This window comes from Osmerus eperlanus, chromosome 10 (assembly GCF_963692335.1).
Source record: "Osmerus eperlanus chromosome 10, fOsmEpe2.1, whole genome shotgun sequence".
NCBI classification, from domain to species: Eukaryota; Metazoa; Chordata; class Actinopteri; order Osmeriformes; family Osmeridae; genus Osmerus; species Osmerus eperlanus.
Genome location: NC_085027.1, coordinates 17995126 through 18014524, shown reverse-complemented (window position 1 = coordinate 18014524; position 19399 = coordinate 17995126). Strand labels below are relative to the sequence as shown.

Here is a 19399-nt window from a genome sequence, read left to right as displayed (position 1 = left end):
AGGTAGGATGAGATCCACTGGAGTGCAGTGCCAGTGATGCCCATCTCAGAAAGTCTGGAGAGCAGGATCTGGTGGTTAACCATATCAAACGCTGCAGAAAGGTCCAGCAGAATGATGACGGATGACCTGGAAGCCGCTCTGGCAGACTGGAGGGCAGTCTCTGTGGAGTGGCCAGTCTTGAAGCCCGATTGGTTGGGGTCAAGCAGGTTGTTCTGAGAGAGAAAGTTTGACAGTTGGTTAGATACAGCACGTTCAATTGTTTTTGAAAAGAAGGGTAACAGTGATACCGGTCTGTAGTTCTGGAGGACGGCAGGGTTAAGGGAGGTTTTTTTGAGTAGAGGGGTAACTCTAGCCTGTTTGAAGGCAGAGGGGAAGGTGCCGGAGATAAGAGAGGAGTTTAGGACATGGAGAAGAAAAGTTATGATGGAGGGGGAGATGGTTTGAAAGAGAGGGGAGGGGATAGGATCAAGGGGACAGGAGGTGGGGCGATGAGAGAGAATGAGGTCAGAGATCTCTGCCTCAGACAGGGGAGAAGTACAGATATGGAAGCTCAGGGTTTCCCGCAGAACTTTTCAGTTAAGGCGGCCGCCTAAGCAACACACGCTTGCCGCCTTAACTACATCGTCAAAATAGCATTTTAAATAGCGATATCCGCCGTTGTCCTGTTTTACTCCTTTCCATTCCAAACCATGACCAACGCCAGTCTCCCCTCTGCATAAAACGTTTTGCGCCCCCCCCCCCCGCGCTCCGCCGGCAATACATATGTGGCCATGTTGTACCCTGGTGGTGAATGTCACACCCTCACATATTTCTGTGTATCAATATCCAGGAGGTCCTGTCAATAGAACAGCAGGATAAACTACAGAGATGATGACCGTAGACCCTAGAGTGACAAAAATCCATTCCAGGGTCTGAGAAAGATATTGGGGTGAACAAGAACGTCCTATGTAATGGAGGGCTTTGGGACGCACACAGTGACATCAACTGATGGACATTCTTGAACCATCAAAGAGTTTTCTCTCCATACCAGAAATTACAATTGTCCATTACCGTGCCAGTTATTATAGACAACATAGTTGGACCTCCATTTGGTTTTGGAGAGTAGAAGCTGGTAATTTATAAGGACCCACTAATGAGAACCCAGTTGCTCAAAGAGGAACAATGGGGGAGTCTAGAAAGAGGACTACATGCACAACTGAATAATGAAGTCAGCCTACTTGCTCTCTTTTGCTTGCTACAGTATGCTTCACACTAAAGTTTTCTCTGGATTTCACTAATGAGATCCATGTGGACCATCTGAAATGAGGGCATGGTATTTTCACAGTTTCTCAATTAAACTGACAAGAATGTCATCAACATTAGCTACCTTTCCAGGAAATGTTGATTGATTTTAGTGCTTTTAAATAAAGTGTCAATCAGACAAGTGATGAACAAAGCTGTAGCCACTGAAGTAGGTCAACTAGATCCTGCATCATCTTTACATCTAGTGGGTTTATCTGATTCACTCAGCATGGATCGATGGGGATGTCCATTCCTCTGTATCTGACTTTGTTGTGCAAGGTTGTTTAAGCTCCAACCCTGCCTCATTACAAAATGAGGTTTGCAGAGTGGGCTCTCCGTATTACTCACACTAACTGCCTCCTGACTCGTTGACATAGTTAGAATGGTTTGATGTTACGCAATCATGGATAAAAATATAATCCCTAATCTTGGTCCAAAACAGGGCCCTCTGAAGACGTTTGTGGAGTGCTGGGAGATTCATTTTGAATGGGTATAATTGGCTGTTACCAGGGCTCCTATGTTTTGGCCATCAATACTCACTTCCTTCTGAGCTAAATCTATGGTTGCATGATTTGTGTGATGTTCAGAACATATAATTAGGTCTGCAGCATGGAGGAGCATGTCAGCATAGCTAGTGTCACACAGATGACAGGAACGGCAAGCTTCATGGCACGCCCATGCACCCTGCGAAAATGTAAATAGTGTAATCACTGTGCTTATTCTTATAGTGGGACTCTACTTATACCAAGTATTGACCAGTCAGCTTCTGGAGACATTGCTTTATTCATCCAGAGGGTTACTGGGATGCTTAATTTCCCAATAGCTCAGATTCTGAGTTATTGGTCACATCCATATCTGCTGTAGTTCTTCATTTTGTCTCTCTTTCTCCCCTCTCTCACTCTGTGGTTCATATGATGTAAATTAGAACCTCCTAGTAATTCAGGGTGACGTGCTAATCTCTCTGTGAGTGACACTCCCTCCTCCCTCAAGACCCCCATTCTCTCTTTCTCTCTCTCTCTCTCTCTCTCTCTCTCTCTATCTCTCTATCTCTCTCTCTCTCTCTCTCTCTCTCTCTCTCTCTCTCTCTCTCTCTCTCTCTCTCTCTCTCTCTCTCTCTCTCTCTCCCTCCCTCTACATGCCTTCTCATCCACTCTGCTGTCACTCTCAAGAGCTCTCTCACAGGTTCTCTCACTCTTTCCATCCCTGTCAGTCCAGCTCCCTGTGGTCAAGGACTAAGGTAAGGTTAAGCAGACCTGAGATAGGCTGGGGTATTCATATGTTATCGTACAATCAAATGTTAGAGTTACAATTAGTTCAGACAAATTCCAAGGTCTGATTTTATCCAGTGATTCAAGCAATTCTGGGTTGTGATGAGAGATTGTTTTATGAGATTAAACAAGTGGCATTACCTAACTTGATATTTGATAGATGGTCATTTAATTGGCTTTAAAAGATAAATGCTATCAAGTAAATCTTTATTTTATAAAAAATAAATACATATATTGTGATTGTGTGGCTTTGATGGACTGTACAGGATGAGAGATTTACAACTAAGATTGTGGACTAGTTGTTCTGTGTGCATGGACTCTGTTCTAGAGAGTTGAAAGGAGGTCTCTTTTATAGAACTGAAAAGAGACACTGTACAATCAAACACAATCTGCCACTTTAGAAAATGCATATCCACAGAATTCAAATGCTAGACATAAAAAATTGATTCTAAGAACTGAGAAATCCAGGAACTGAATGAATGCCAACATCTTTATCCTAAGTAAATGCAGGAAACTGAAATAATACCAAGCTTATTCTGTGACCTTTTAAATTGACACAACCCCTGAGTTGTAATGGAATCTAGACCGTATGGGAAGGCAGTAAATTGATCCATGATGAACATAGTCATTGATCGATCAAAGATCGGAAAAGTAAGCATTTGAGCCCCTATGTGCTCGTCTCTGTTCACAGTGTTGGTGACTCCTGCGAGATCCTATGACCATGGCTGCTGTAAGTATTCTCAGCAACTAATAGGAAGGTTAACAGCTGGATGCCGATCTGTTCTCAGCTTCAGCCACTTTTGAATGCTGGGGCAGGCTGGCAACCTGTTTGAGGGTCTTTAGAATATCAGAGCCTGTTGCTGGTTATACCTGTTTTGTAGAAGATGAAGGCTTTGGTAGAATCCTTAGTGTTTTTGAGAGGTAGGTTTAGCAAACGTCTCTGTAATCATGTGAGACAGATTAGCAGCCTACTCTGCATTATTTGTGGTCTGTCCTAGGGTGGGGCACTGGCAGGGGATTATAGTGTGTGTGTGTAGTTTACATAGACCCACAGAAAGGCAATAAGTCAACCACAACTAAGTATTCAGACATGCTCTCTCTTTCTTTCTCTCTCCCCCTCTCTCTCTCTTTGTGTTTGTGTGTGTGTGCATGCATTTTTGCCTGCGTGCATGTACAGACTGGAACGTTCCGCATGGTTTCAGAGGAAGAGCAGGCTCTGAGGTCCAAGCTGGAACACCTGACTGTGAAGGACCACGGGCCGGTGTTTGGCCCCTGCCTCAAACTGCCTGCTCACACCATACAAAAGGTACAGAAACACACACCATCCAGATCCCAGGAGAGGATCACACTAAACTATAAAAAAATAAATAACCAGCAGTACTTTGTGTACCACCACCATACATGGTCCTCTGATATTACTTTTCATTTCCAAGGCAAAGGATGAATTGAATGAGACAGAGCAGACCAGAATGTCATCTCTGAAGGAGCTGCGAGCCATGATGAAGAAAAAGGCAGGAGAGGGGGATGACCTAGCTAAGGCAGTGCTGGAGCGCTTTCGAGACAAGCCAGACTCTCTGCTGCTACGTTTCATCAGAGCTCGCAAGTTTGACGTGGCCAGGTCCCACGAGCTCATGAAGGGTGAGGAGGAAAAGTCAATTCATAGAGGATTACTCCTTTGTGAATGCTACGATTACATTCCCAATTCATCTGGCTGTTTGTCTGTCTGTACATCTATCCATCCATCCTTTTTTCATGGGTCCATCGATGCATCCGTACATCCATCCATACGTACTATAATAATACGTACATACCTACACACATGCATACTTTGCATACATGCAGTACTGTGGACATGGACTGTCGAGGACACTGGATGTGATTGGGTAGTTGAGGGCCAAAATATTTTTCTGTGTTTTTTATATTTGTTTTCTCATCACTCAGAATGCTCTCCGATAATTGGAGGCTGGCACAGCCTTTCAAAGTTCCCCTGACAAAGAGGTCCTTTGTGTTTAAATAGGGCAAGAGGTTTGGTTGGCCTGTGCACCCACCGTTTTCTGCTGGGAACTGTCCAGTGCCTGCACCGAGACAGTGTGTTTGTGCAAAAACAATGGGGGCCATGATAACAAAGCCCATTCCACTCTTTCTCATACACTCATGCAGTCTCTGGATCTACAACACATGCCTGAACCACGCACACACATACACATCCATTGAATGTGTCCCTAATACATATCAAATGTAACTGGCTGAAAAGTAACATTGTACAATAACACAACCCTTTAAAGGGGGTGAATACTGGGGCACCCAGAGTTGTGAGACAGAAATGTGCACTTGCTCCCTGAGGTTAATTGGTGGCCTGGAAAGAAGGGGTTTGTCTAGCGAATCAAGATAAGAAGCTGTGACACACAAACATGCACTCACACATGCATAGTTATGCTGTTGAGACAACGTTTTACAGATGTTCAGTCATCATGTGAAAGCAGCTCTGGATCAAGGCTACTACAACAACCCATCCTAAATACTGGAGATTGTGTCAGATGGCCTACTCAATTTTCACACACAATTAAATGTGTGCTTTAGATACTCATCATATTCCTCAAATTATACTGATGAACTATATCTAACTTGTGACTTGTAAGCTTTCTTTAATGTTCTCCTTATCTGTTGCATGTATGCAGGTTATGTGCGTTTCAGAAAAGAGTATCCGGAACTCTTTGAGAGCCTCACCCCGGAGGCAGTGCGCAGTACCATCGAGGCGGGCTACCCCATGGTACTGCCCAGCAGAGACAAGTACGGCCATGTGGTCTTGCTCTTCAACATTGAGAACTGGGACCTGGAGGAGGTCACCTTTGATGAGGTTAGGAATGTCTAAATTAATTAAGCTTCTATTGGACTGTCTCAAGTGTCAAGGGGTTGGGGTTAGATTTTTTGTTGACCAACCCATTGGTTCCATTGTTCTAGGCAAGACCAAAGAAGCACATTCTGTGCATAGTAACTATGTCACACTGGTCTCAGCACACCACATTATGACCTCTGTATCTGTGTGTGTGTATTGTAGACCCTGAGGGCTTATTGTGTGATTCTGGAGAAGCTCTTGGAAAACGAGGAGACCCAGATCAATGGTTTTGTCCTGATAGAGAACTTCAAGGGCTTCACCATGCAGCACGCCTCTGGGATCAAACCCACTGAGCTCAAGAAGATGGTGGACATGCTTCAGGTCAGAGCAGCTTCAACTAGTCCATCTACCTGTGGGTAGATCCATACAGATATCCATACACACTTATCTAGTCAGGTGGCTGAGCGGTTAGGGAATCGGGCTATTAATCAGAAGGTTGACGGTTCGATTCCAGCTGTGCAAAATTACATTGTGTCCTTGGGCAAGGCACTTCACCCTACTTACCTCGGGGGAATGTCCCTGTACTGTAAGTCGCTCTGGATAAGAGCGACTGCTAAATGACTAAATGTAAAATGTAAATGTATCTATGGGATCAAAGCCATGGGTCTATGCTCCACCAACTTTAGATATAAATATATATAATTACTAAACATCTGCTAGTGCTAATCCTAGACCCACTAGTGCTTCCTCAGACTGACAAAGGATGTTTTGGTGTTCTTGAATGCAGGATTCCTTCCCCGCTCGTTTCAAGGCAGTCCATGTGACTCATCAGCCTTGGTACTTCACCACCACCTACAACGTGGTCAAACCCTTCATGAAGAGCAAGCTGCTGGAGAGGGTGAGGAGGGGAGGAGGACTGAGGGTGTGAGGTGTACAGTTGGAGTGGAGAACATGAGATGTGCTGAGATGAGTGCATGGATGTGTCTCTCTCTTTCTATCTCTCTCTTATTCAACTATCTTATTAAAGAATGTGTTTTTGCAATGTCTGGTGGGTAAATAAATGCACGTTCCAGGAGTTTCTCGTAGAGTAAAGTGTATGAGTAGAGGGCCTCTTCTGATCTTTGTTCTTGGGCCTCCTCCTGGCAGGTGTTTGTCCATGGCGAGGAGCTTGACGGCTACCTCAAGGAATTTGATGCAGACATCCTGCCATCAGACTTCGATGGCAAAGCCCCTGTGTCTGACTGCAAGGCCATTGCTACCAAGCTGTTTGGATCAGAGGACACTGCCCTTTAACCATGTCCCTGTCATACAAGGCTGGAAAAGTCAATGACCTGGTCTAAACTCAGAATCTAACACCTTAGACCCTCTATACATAGACCATGGATATGAATGGTTGTTTGTTGTTTTTTACTGCAGAGTAAAGTGTAGGTACTCCTTGTAAGCATTTTTCCAGTCAGGGGTTAACTGTGACATTCAGAAAAAGGCGGTCCCCCAAGAATTTATCAACATGGTGAGATTAAATTTCGTAAATTTGTTGTTCCTCGCTTTAAATGTGCAATGTTTTCTATGACATTGGACAGGATCCACCTTTTTAAATTGCAGACAATATGTATGTTACAATAGGTACACTCTTAACCTTTCTCAAGAGAATATATTAATAAGTAAATCCTAAAATAGGCCTGTGTTAGTTGTTGTGTTATCCGACAAATAAGCCAATTTGTTCAACAGTGCCATTATCTTTTTGCTTAACTAAGTTTTTTTGTAGTTTTATTCTTCTTTTTTTACAACTAATAACATTAATTGTCTGTATCTGGTCATTTCTATCCCTGTACTGTTATAATCGTACTCTTCAACATTTTGACAAGGTAGATAATATCCCTGGAATAGCATCTCAATAATCTATTTTCAATAAAATGTGAATATATTATATACATATATTGTTTTTCTTTTGTTTATACAATTTTAGTTTATTGTATTTTCTATAAATTGGTGTATTAACTTGCACACCGTCTCTCATTGTCCAGTAGATATTACTGCAATTAATTATTGACACCACATAGGGTATAACAACCTCACTTATGCATTCAACATCAACTGCAAACAGTTTATGTGAAGACTTGTTTCCAATAAAGGCCCCCCCAAAAAAATCCTCCCAAGAACCTAATATTCTTGATTAAATTAAACATATAACTTATATGCTATTGTTTCTCCACAAATGCACATCAGTGATACAAAATCACAATACCAAAAGACTATTAGGGACAAAATTGTAATGTTCAATATGACCTTATTCATGCTCTAAAATGTAAATGCATATATAAGGAAAAATGAAATCAAAACTGATTTGATTTGTATTTATAGTTTTCAGCAAGGTTTTACAATCTCAACGCAGGTTCCTTAATTTGACTACTGTCCCTCATACAATATTAAACAGTAGACAATTGTATTACCCCCTGGTTTAAACCAGAGGTGACAAGTCTCGGTGTAATCCTGGACTCAGATTTGAATTTCAACTCTCACAATAATAAAGTGACCAAAACAGCTTTCTTTCACCTCAGGAATATAGCGAAGGTACGACCATTCATAAACCAAAATGATGCAAAGAAGCTGGCTGGACTACTGTAACGCACTTTTCGCTGGTCTTCCCAAGAAAACCACTGAAAGACTATAGTTTATTCAAAACTCTGCAGCTAGATTATTAACCAAAACCAAAAGGAGAGAACACATTAGTCCCGTCCTAGCTCTTCCCTAGCTAATTCTGTTACCTTCAGAATTGACTTTAAGATCCTTCTCCTCACACACAAAGCTCTAAATGGACAAGGACCTAGCTACATTGCTACCTTTCTTACTAACTAGACACCAGCTAGAACACCACGATCATCAGATGCAGGACTATTAGAGGTCACTAGAAGCAGTCATAAGAAGATTGGTGATGCAGCCTTTGTCAACTATGCCCCAAAACTATAGAACACATTACCCATAAATATTAGGGAAGCAAACACGCTGCACATTTCCAAAGGCAGCTTAAAACCTATCTTTTTACCAAAGCATTTTACAAATTTAGTCTCAGAAGGGTTTTATTACTTTAATTACTTGTATTATGTTTTTGATAGATTTTTGGGGATTCCCGCAAAAACTGTGGCTTGTGTTTTGTTGAGTTACATTTTATTTATATTTGGAAACCACAAAGACAGTTGGTCGAGATACCGCAAAGACTGTGGCTTGAGATACCGCAAGGACTGTGGCTTGTGTGATTACCGCAAAAACTGCGGCCTCAGAAGGGTTTATTACTTTTATTACTTGTATTATTGTTTTTATTGATTTTATGTAAAGCACCTTGAGCTGCAATTCTTGTATGAAATGTTCTTAAATACATTTCATGATTTTTGTAAAATACAGGGAGAAAAAACTCAGTTGTCCTACTGTATATCACTGTTTCGTTTCAATATTATGGACAAAGCTCCACCAGCTGGTGTGTAACAGATGTAACATCTACTTTCATTACATTTACATTTATTCATTTAGCAGACGCTTTTATCCAAAGCGACTTCCAAGAGAGAGCTTTACAAAGTGCATAGGTCACTGATCATAACAACAAGATAGCCACAAAACATTGCGAGTAGCCAAAACATGAAGCACATTACATTCAACTTTTAACACTACATAGCTTTCACTCTCCTGAGCAATGGAGAATTTAATTACTCGATTCCATTCAAGACGGGGCTTTTAATGTGTGAGCATTAAAAGCAAAATAAAGTTAAACTAGCCCTGCCATGGTAGCATTCATTGTGACATTCACATTCACTACATCTTAATAGCATTCATCATGGTCCATTTTAGCATTGTTGGTATTAGTAATATTCCTTCTCAGGTCATCTTAGCAACTCCAGCAGTCAGAAAGCTATTTAAGGACTGCCTAAGACACCTACTAGCCTGCAGCCTCTGGAGATCTGACAAACTCACAAACAAAAAAAAGACAGATAGGTCTGCTTTGTTGCTGAAATGTTAGTGTGAAATATTTTACTCCTTGGTACACTTTATCCAGTGAATTGAAACGGAACAGTAGAATTCTGCTAACAGCTAATTCTGAGGTAAATAAAGGTCTAGGCTGTTTTGTGCTTCAATGTGAACAAATCTCACTTCACTATTTAACCCTCGTGCTGCCTTCGGGTCACATGACCCAAAGGTTCATAACGAACCATCGTTGTGTTTACCCAATTTTACCCAATACAAAAACAAATACAAAATTTTTTCTTTTAACCATTCCAATGTGGGGGGTCTGAGACAGCCCGACAGTTAAAAGAAAATGCTTCACTTTGTTTTTGTATGAGGTAAATTTGTCGCAATACGACGGTGGGTCACAATGACTGATGGGTCAGAATGACCCGAAGATAACACAAGGGTTAAGAAATATCCACTCCACATTTGAAAAAATGTCAGTCACTGTAAACAAAATATTTTCTTCCTCCGTAAGGAGGAAACCTATTGTTATTGTTAGTTTTATTATTATTATTGTTGGAATGCTGCTTCAGCATTCCAAGTATTGTTCTTTGAATCTTTATTCAACTTCTTCATATTCTTCTTCTATTTCTTCCTTGACACCTTTCAGCGCCTTCAAATCTTCAGCTATTAAAACCGTTCAGCTATCAAACAATTCAGCAGTTTAGGGCTATGACTGCTATGACTTTTCAGCTTTCTACCTCTTATGTTTGAATTAATATAAATCAATATTCATAATATTTTTAACATGGTTTTCTAATGGAGTTTTTTTTTCAAATCCTCTCAAACTTCTTAACCCTTGTGTTATCTTCGGGTCATTCGGACCCATCAGTCATTGTGACCCACCATCATATTGCGACAACTTTACCGCATACAAAAACAAAGTGAGGAATTTTGTGAGGAAGTGAGGAAAAGAAAATGCTATTTATTTGTTTTTGTATTGGGTAAAATTGGGTAAACACAACGATGGTTCGTTGTGAACCTTTGGGTCATGTGACCCGAAGGCAGCACAAGGGTTAAAACTTCTTCAACTTCCAAATCCTTCTTCTTCCTCAATCTTTCAGCTAGAGACACCATTTAAACTTTAAAATGTTGACAAAACCCTAAATTATTTTTAAATCATTCAGCTTTTTGATATCTATTCAACTTTTTTCAATATCACTGATTATGTTTCATGACCTTTTCAAACCGTTTCTGAGATTTACATGGGTGTGTACGTGAAACCCTAGAGTGCAGACTGAAACGCTTAGAGTGGAGGGGAGCTTCGGATGTTGTTGAAAAAATATTTCTAGTTTGCCAGCATTGCCAACATTTTTGCTCTTCATGCTCCGTTTTTGGATCAATAGATAGCTAATTTTGTGCTGGTCGTAGACAGTTGTCTGTTGAATCCAACAGACGTACACATTTGTTCAGAGCCCCACGAAAGCGAGACAAAGTCCAACTCTCGCCCCATAGAGACCAATGCAAATCTGGTGACAAAATCGTCAGAGAAAGCAAAAAGAACAAGATTTTGAAACTGCCGGTAGAGTCGTATTTCTGACCGCACAGAAATATGAAGGACATCTCTGGTTTCGGCAGAGTCTTGGGTCTCGGAAAATATCGTTATTTTTTGGATTGGACGTATAGTTTTGGGTCTAGGTTAACTTGTTTGAGGTGTGGATTCAAGCTACATTTCTGTTATTCTCTGCCCTCAGCGCGTTAGCAATCATAGCTGCACCATCACCGTGGAAACGACAGACACGCAGCACTCAGTCTCACGCAGGTGATTGGTATTAGCTGATTAGTGGAGTCACAAGACAGAATTTGATAGTATTTCAACCTAATACAATTTACAAGAGGTGACTCTGCAGGTGCTGCTAATATCTCTTTTACTACTATTGCTAATGGAACTGTTTTATTCTACTACGCCACTGAATGCGTTTACTTGACCATGAGAAACCCGATTACTAGCAATTGTCGGTTTATGCCATACGATTACTCCGTTTACATGTGTAATTGGGTGTGCTTTGCCTTCGGCAAGGGCACAACCTTTGTTCTCTCACATATATATTATTATTATTATTATTCTTTTTGCCCCCCTAAAACTCAGTCAATATTTGGCCTACATAGACAAAGTAGGTGTCAAAAGTTTCGTCTTGGTAGCGATTGAGTTGCTTCTATTGGAATTTACGTTCCGTTGCATGGTTTAGGCTGAAGTTAAGTTTTTGTGGCGAAAAGTGAAGCTAACGGTGGCTAATTTGCTAGCCACAGTCACTGACGTTACTAACGTCACTAACGTCACGAAAACACGCGTGACTACCTTTGGCAGAACATTCGTTTCGCATCTGTTAACTTGGGGGATAGCTAGGCTAACTATAGCTTTACTGCAAGGCAGCTCCAGAAACGCCACAAGCAAAGAGGCCAGGGTGATAACTATTTACTCATTTTACTTTGTGATATGACGGGGTTAGGGTTTCTACCTTTTCTTATAATTATTATAATTATTATTATTAGGGGCCAAGCAGCGAAGCTGCGAGGCACCTATTGTTATTGTTAGTATTATTATTAGGGGCCAAGCAGCGAAGCACCTATTGTTATTGTTAGTATTATTATTAGGGGCCAAGCAGCGAAGCTGCGAGGCAACTATTGTTATTGTTAGTATTATTATTAGGGGCCAAGCAGCGAAGCTGCGAGGCACCTATTGTTATTGTTAGTATTATTATTAGGGGCCAAGCAGCGAAGCTGCGAGGCACCTATTGTTATTGTTAGTATTATTATTATTATTATTATTATTATTAGGGGCCAAGCAGCGAAGCTATTGTTATTGTTAGTATTATTATTATTATTATTATTATACTTCTTAAGACTAGGTGTCTATGGCAGGCCCTAGAAGCGCTTGGTCGAAAGTTGTGAAATTTGGCACACTCATTAGCGGCAGTCCCCTGGTCCAATTCACAAAGTTTCATGTCCCATACTCGGGCACTCTAGCGCCACCAATGGGTCAAAGTTGGAGTTGTGTTTACACACGCAACTTTTAAACCGTATGACCCATTTTCAAAAATGAGGTACCATTGGATTCCCTGGATCAAGCCGAATTCAATGCACACCATGGCGTAAATTTCCGGTTTATAGATTTTCCGCTATTTCCGGTTTTATCAAAAACCTTTGAAAGCCTACTCCTCCTACAATCTTTGTCAAATCTTCTTCAAAATTACCAGATATGCTTTTCAGACCAAGCCGCACAAAAGTTATGGTAGAGCATTTTGATACCCACAAACGTTTGTCCGTGACAGCCAATCAAAATCAGCAGAAAAGCCACCAAACAGGAAGTGAAGTCATATCTCAGCAGTTGTTTGAGGCAGTGAAACTAAATTTGGTACGCCGCCTCGGAACCTTATTCTGAGGATGTCCTCCAAAGATTGTGTCATGTGACTAAAAGGGGGCGTGGCCGGAAGCATAAACGTGTTTACGCTAATAACTGTTGAAGTGTTTACCTTAATAAAGTAATTTCTTTGTCTGTTGATGTCTTGTGAGATATCAAGCCTGACTATTAATAACTTTTCATAAAATTCGAACGGACGTGGCCGCCATTTTGGATTTCATGGAAAAGTATAAAAACCTTTTGCACGACCCAATTTTTGTCCAATGTTTACCAAATTTGGCAAAGATGATCTTTAGACCCAGTTTCACAAAAGCAATCAGAAGAATTTTCAATTTTCAAAAACGTTTGTTCGGTAGAGACGATCAAAAGCGGTGGCGAAGCCGCCAAACGAGGCGCAAGAGCATATCTCAGCAACCATTTGCGCGATTGTCACCAAACTTGGGTTCCATCGTTCCCATGAGGAGCAGAGGAGGCCTGCAGTGTTATACCAGAAAAATAACTTTGAACTATCAGTACTCTTGAACGCAAACATATATTTCAACCATACTTGGTGTGTTGCATGAGTGCAACAGGTTGTTGTGACTTAATTGTTGCACAAGTGCTATGGAGGCCATGTCCTGCTCTGGACTGCTTGGCCCCTCCATTGCTGCTTGCAGCTATATTTAGGGGCCAAGCAGCGAAGCTGCGAGGCACCTATTGTTATTGTTAGTATTATTAGGGTTCCTCCGGTAGGAGAACCCTATTGTTATTAGGGTTCCTCCGGTAGGAGAACCCTATTGTTATTGGTGGTATTATTATTTTTTACCCATGGGAGTCAATGGCAGCCCCTAGACCAGTACCGTAAAAAGTTGTGAAATTTGGCATGTTGAAACTGCAGACCATTAGTAACTACCATACCAAACATGGGCCATGTGAGACAATAGGTGGCGCTACAGGCCACGCCCCAATATGTCAATTTTCAAATTGATGCCATTTGCAGGCCATAAGTCCCAAAATTCTGAAATTCATTACATATGCCTTATTTCTCATGAGGAATAAAAAAGCCTCAAGAAGCTATAACGGCCGCCATATTGGATTTTTCTGTACAATAAAAGATTAAGGAAACGCGTTTTTTCCCTACTCCTCCTACATTTTTGGTCGAATTTTCTTCAAAATTGCCATAGATGATATCCAGACTGAGCCTCACAAAAGTTATCGTAGGGATTTCTGATTTTCAAAACCGTTTGTCCGGTAGAGCCAATCAAAATCTGCAACAAAGCAACCAAACAGGACGTTTGGTCAAATCTCAGCAAATCTTTGAGATATCAACACCAAACTTGGTATGTCACGTGGAAGACACTACAACATGTTACCATGTGCAAAGGCAACTTCATACCTCTAAAAATGATTGATATAAAGCAAATTGAATTTATTGCTAATGCTAAAATAATGCTTTACACATCCGCCGGCCAAAAACTGATACTCTGATTCAATCACTAGTTCATATGAAGACTCTTGAGAATGTTGAGTACACAAATCTGAGAAAAAGTTGACTGTAACATGAAAACTCGATTTTTAGTGAATATTTGAAACATGCATGCTTGGCTAATTTCTAGGGCTGTTTCCCCAAATCCTCTCTCCCTTTGCTCCTGTGCGCGCGTGCTCCACATTCTCTCACACACAAGGGGCCAGAGCCCCTTGACACACGCATGCTTTCTTGAAAATGTGTGCTGACCAAGCCCCCACCCTCGTTTTTTAGCCCCTGTTTCATTTCGCTTCCAATCGCAGCTCGCTGTTACGAATACAAATTATTTTTCGGCGGCCATTGTTGTTTCCCGTGTCCCGTGAAAGTCGTCTCCCGTGAAAGCCGTGTTGGAGGCAGCCACTTTCGGTAAGTCCTGGTTTTACACATTTTAAGCTAGAATTAATGATTGGGTTTGTGAAAGTACACTACTCTTGAATTATGGTGAAGGTTTAGCACTTTTAGACCTTATAGATCGTGATTCTGAAGTGACGGAAAACCAAACTCGAAAAGTAGCTACTGTAGCTCTAGCTTTTTTCCTCTGTGTTTTTAATTAGTGAGTCATTTTGCATCTCGGCGAATTGTTCATCAAAAAGGTCGAGGAGAGCAGCCTTTAGGAGAAAAAGCAATTCCCCACAGACCTGTCGGCTCATAATGGTGATTTTTGGCGTGAAAGTCTTTGTAATAAGCCTATGCGGCAGGGAGACTTTTTCAAGGCGAGCCTGTTTCATTCGTCATATGCCCTGAGAAAGCGACCTACGTTAGCCAGGCTAGTTTTGCCAATTTCGGTAAGTCAGGCTATTTAAAGGTCTCTTACAGTCAGAATCACTGTTTACAAGCAAAGGTCGAGCTGGTCTTTTGTCAGATGTGTATATATTGACCAGTTTAGAGGTAAATACTCTTGCCAGAGCCTGGAATCGAACCTGTGTTTTGAGTGACTGCATGGGTCTCCATGACGTCAACACATTTGGATTCAAGTTCAAGTAATGACACTGCATTTCACAGTCAAAACTGAAGTCTGTATCAAGTGTAGATGGGAAAAGCTTCATTTTTCACAACTGACATGGACCCTTTCTTCACTTTGACAGGTCTGGAGGGTCATGCAGAGGCCTGCTCAACAGAGTTCAACAGAGGATGCAACAGACTCGAGGATGGTGAGATCCACACAGACCCCTTGCTGGACTACCCCTCTCTAGCTGGACAGCTTCTCTTCAGCCCTGACCCCAGAACAGCTTGATCCAGCTGGCCTGCCTGCCTGCAGGCCCTGCTTGCCCCTGCCTGCCAGCCCTCCAGAGACAGTCACCCCACAGACACAGTAGCTCTGCAGCCTGCTTTTTTGAGGACATTGATGAAAAAGGACAAGCCAGCATTACTTTGATGAAAGTCTAAATGTTTAATCCTTTCCATGTGCCAGTATGCCAAGCTGCTGACTTTGTGTCTTAAGTGATGAAACTAGTTCAAGTGATAGACTTTTGACCTGAATCCAATGATTATTCATCTGAATAAAAACCACTCAAGAGAAGTACTGCTTCTTGGAGCATTTGTGCTCCACATCAGTACATCTCACACATTTGCCTTTGTTTCCATGGGATTCATGGAATTGTTAGTTTCTGCTCCACCATTTCCACCCTAGTGTAATAATAAGTATAATTTAGGACAGCAATTACATTTTTGTGTTATCCTTCCGCATTACACACATTTAGTCAATGTTCTTAAACTCAACCGATTATTGTCATTTTACCATACTGTTCATATTGAACAGACATCAGTGTTTACTTGGAAAGATGACTGTATATTTCCACTTTTGATTTGTATTTCCATCGTAAGTTTGGTCTTTAATTTCATTTGGAAGTGGTATTAAAAGGTCTTACATTTAACTTGTTTATACCTGTAGACACCCTGTGAAGCCCCCACTGCAGAGACAGTTGGTGACAGAGAGGTGCAGACATTAAGTTAAACATGCCTTAAGAATAGAGTAACAAATAGAGACTAAATGTGTAAATGGCTGTTGAAACTGAGTTGGTGCATGTCAGTTTAGGCAAAGGTAACCTTTTAAACCTCTAGGTTTAAAACAAATTCAGATTTGATTGGAACTCTCTTTTATACATTTATAGTTGGATTTGACATTTAATTCATTTAGCAAGTTGTTTAACTCAAACAACCATAACACGGTACATATGGTATACAATGCTGCAGTCAGATTTGGCGAAATTGTTAGCTTGGATGTTATCTTTACATATAGATGGGGTCTTGTTGATGCGCACGCAGCTTCAAGGCAGAAAGACGCGTTCCATTTCACTTTTACTGTACCTACACCTTTAATGTTCCCGCCATCCCCCCATTTCTGAATAAAGTTCGACTGATCTGATTTGTTGATTTCTGTTGCTATGAAAACCAGTTTAGCCAAGCTAACTAACATTGTTTTTAGCTAGCTTGCATTACCATTCAATTGCTAACAAAACATTAGTAAAAATAGCTTGCTAATCGGGCAGAACTTGAACTCGGGCAGGAGACTCTGAGACCTCAGCGCACCACTAGCATCTCGTCATATCACGCAGTCGGAGCACAGCTAGATAATCAGCGTCAGCGCTCTTGGGTACCCAGCATGCAGTGCGGCATGTTAAAAAAACAACAGCTACGCAAGGGATTTCAGTTGTTGTGTTCGTTCAGTTAGATGTTTGTAATGTTATTGGCCGGGTTTCCCAGATTCGTTAAGAAGCTCTTAACGCTAAGAGCTTCTTAGGAGCGTTCTAAGAGCGTTCTAGAGCGTTCTTAGAACGCTCTTAAGAAGCTCTTAGCGTTAAGAGCTTCTTAACGAATCTGGGAAACCCGGCCATTGTTTGTTAGTTAATATAATCTTGTTGGTCACCTTGAGTGTGCATGCTGTGTAGTTTAATGGGAACAGAGAGTCGGCCATTTTACTATCACAGGCTATACTTGCAAGGAGCTGAACGTGGGCTGTGCCCTAGACCAGACCAATTGCCTATGAGGCTAATCTTGATTCTGGATTGACTGAGATTCTGGAAAGAGATCTACTCAAGAAGAGAGTCAATGTCTGTGGTTTTCAAGCCATCTTTGAGAAAGTTTGAAAACAATGTTGCGGTTAATATGTTTTGATTGTGGGAGGCAACTTTTGGACTACACCTAAACCTCATGCGGCCACCGCACCACCCGCACTGGCAAAGAGGGAAACAGCATGGATGGGGAAAGTGTGTGGGCAGAGCAAGCAGTAGTAGTACATAAACTACACACGTCCTTTACTAAAGTGTATTCTGACTTTCATAAAGTTATTGTTGTAATCAAAGCTTTTAAAGAATGGATCTCTGCATGATGGGCCTGACCAGAGCACAGGTGGCCTGACAGAACACGCTTCAAAGTTGTCACTTTCAAAAGGGTGGCATTTTAACCCTGTCAGTCCAAAATGTCTAAAAGTTGGTACGCATGCCTTATTGCCAATGGGGAACAAAGAAGTCTCAAGAACCCATAATGTCGGCAGCATGGATATTTCTCTACAGTGACAATTTGTGAAGAATTTCAAAAAATGACTTCAAATCAGCCATTGATCCAATTGTATTGAAATGTTGTGTACATGTATGAAATACATGTCTGTGTCATGTCAATTTTGTAATGGTTTGCAATGCTGAGGAGGAACCCGCCATTGCTGCCTGCAGCTATATTTAGGGTTCCTCCGGTAGGAGAACCCTATTGTTATTAGGGTTCCTCCGGTAGGAGAACCCTATTGTCATTGGTGGTATTATTATTTTTTACCCATGGGAGTCAATGGCAGCCCCTAGACCAGTACCGTAAAAAGTTGTGAAATTTGGCATGTTGAAACTGCAGACCATTAGTAACTACCATACCAAACATGGGCCATGTGAGACAATAGGTGGCGCTACAGGCCACGCCCCAATATGTCAATTTTCAAATTGATGCCATTTGCAGGCCATAAGTCCCAAAATTCTGAAATTCATTACATATGCCTTATTTCTCATGAGGAATAAAAAAGCCTCAAGAAGCTATAACGGCCACCATATTGGATTTGTCTGTACAATAAAGATTAAGGAAACGCGTTTTTTCCCTACTCCTCCTACATTTTTGGTCGAATTTTCTTCAAAATTGCCATAGATGATATCCAGACTGAGCCTCACAAAAGTTATCGTAGGGATTTCTGATTTTCAAAACCGTTTGTCCGGTAGAGCCAATCAAAATCTGCAACAAAGCAACCAAACAGGACGTTTGGTCAAATCTCAGCAAATCTTTGAGATATCAACACCAAACTTGGTATGTCACGTGGAAGACACTACAACATGTTACCATGTGCAAAGGCAACTTCATACCTCTAAAAATGATTGATATAAAGCAAATTGAATTTATTGCTAATGCTAAAATAATGCTTTACACATCCGCCGGCCAAAAACTGATACTCTGATTCAATCACTAGTTCATATGAAGACTCTTGAGAATGTTGAGTACACAAATCTGAGAAAAAGTTGACTGTAACATGAAAACTCGATTTTTAGTGAATATTTGAAACATGCATGCTTGGCTAATTTCTAGGGCTGTTTCCCCAAATCCTCTCTCCCTTTGCTCCTGTGCGCGCGTGCTCCACATTCTCTCACACACAAGGGGCCAGAGCCCCTTGACACACGCATGCTTTCTTGAAAATGTGTGCTGACCAAGCCCCCACCCTCGTTTTTTAGCCCCTGTTTCATTTCGCTTCCAATCGCAGCTCGCTGTTACGAATACAAATTATTTTTCGGCGGCCATTGTTGTTTCCCGTGTCCCGTGAAAGTCGTCTCCCGTGAAAGCCGTGTTGGAGGCAGCCACTTTCGGTAAGTCCTGGTTTTACACATTTTAAGCTAGAATTAATGATTGGGTTTGTGAAAGTACACTACTCTTGAATTATGGTGAAGGTTTAGCACTTTTAGACCTTATAGATCGTGATTCTGAAGTGACGGAAAACCAAACTCGAAAAGTAGCTACTGTAGCTCTAGCTTTTTTCCTCTGTGTTTTTAATTAGTGAGTCATTTTGCATCTCGGCGAATTGTTCATCAAAAAGGTCGAGGAGAGCAGCCTTTAGGAGAAAAAGCAATTCCCCACAGACCTGTCGGCTCATAATGGTGATTTTTGGCGTGAAAGTCTTTGTAATAAGC

General features: G+C 41.3%; 1 protein-coding gene across 3 annotated transcripts in view; it reads left to right on the top strand.

Moving 5' to 3' along the window:
* Positions 1 to 2393: 2393 nt before the first annotated feature.
* rlbp1a (retinaldehyde binding protein 1a) overlaps positions 2394 to 19399 on the top strand; it is a 272522-nt gene continuing 255516 nt past the window's right edge. Inside the window, exons 1-8 of one of the 3 annotated variants that reach the window (XR_009931520.1) lie at positions 2394 to 2518; positions 3241 to 3279; positions 3727 to 3855; positions 3983 to 4187; positions 5228 to 5406; positions 5608 to 5766; positions 6173 to 6283; positions 6532 to 6751. Coding sequence is in view for 2 of the 3 variants with exons in the window: in XM_062471919.1 (XP_062327903.1) it covers positions 3265 to 3279; positions 3727 to 3855; positions 3983 to 4187; positions 5228 to 5406; positions 5608 to 5766; positions 6173 to 6283; positions 6532 to 6678 (945 nt within the window). In the remaining variant the exon portion in view is untranslated. Of the gene's footprint in view, positions 2519 to 3240; positions 3280 to 3726; positions 3856 to 3982; positions 4188 to 5227; positions 5407 to 5607; positions 5767 to 6172; positions 6284 to 6531; positions 7512 to 19399 lie in introns of those variants that run through there. The other 2 variants (XM_062471919.1, XM_062471920.1) reach the window with 2 other exon arrangements.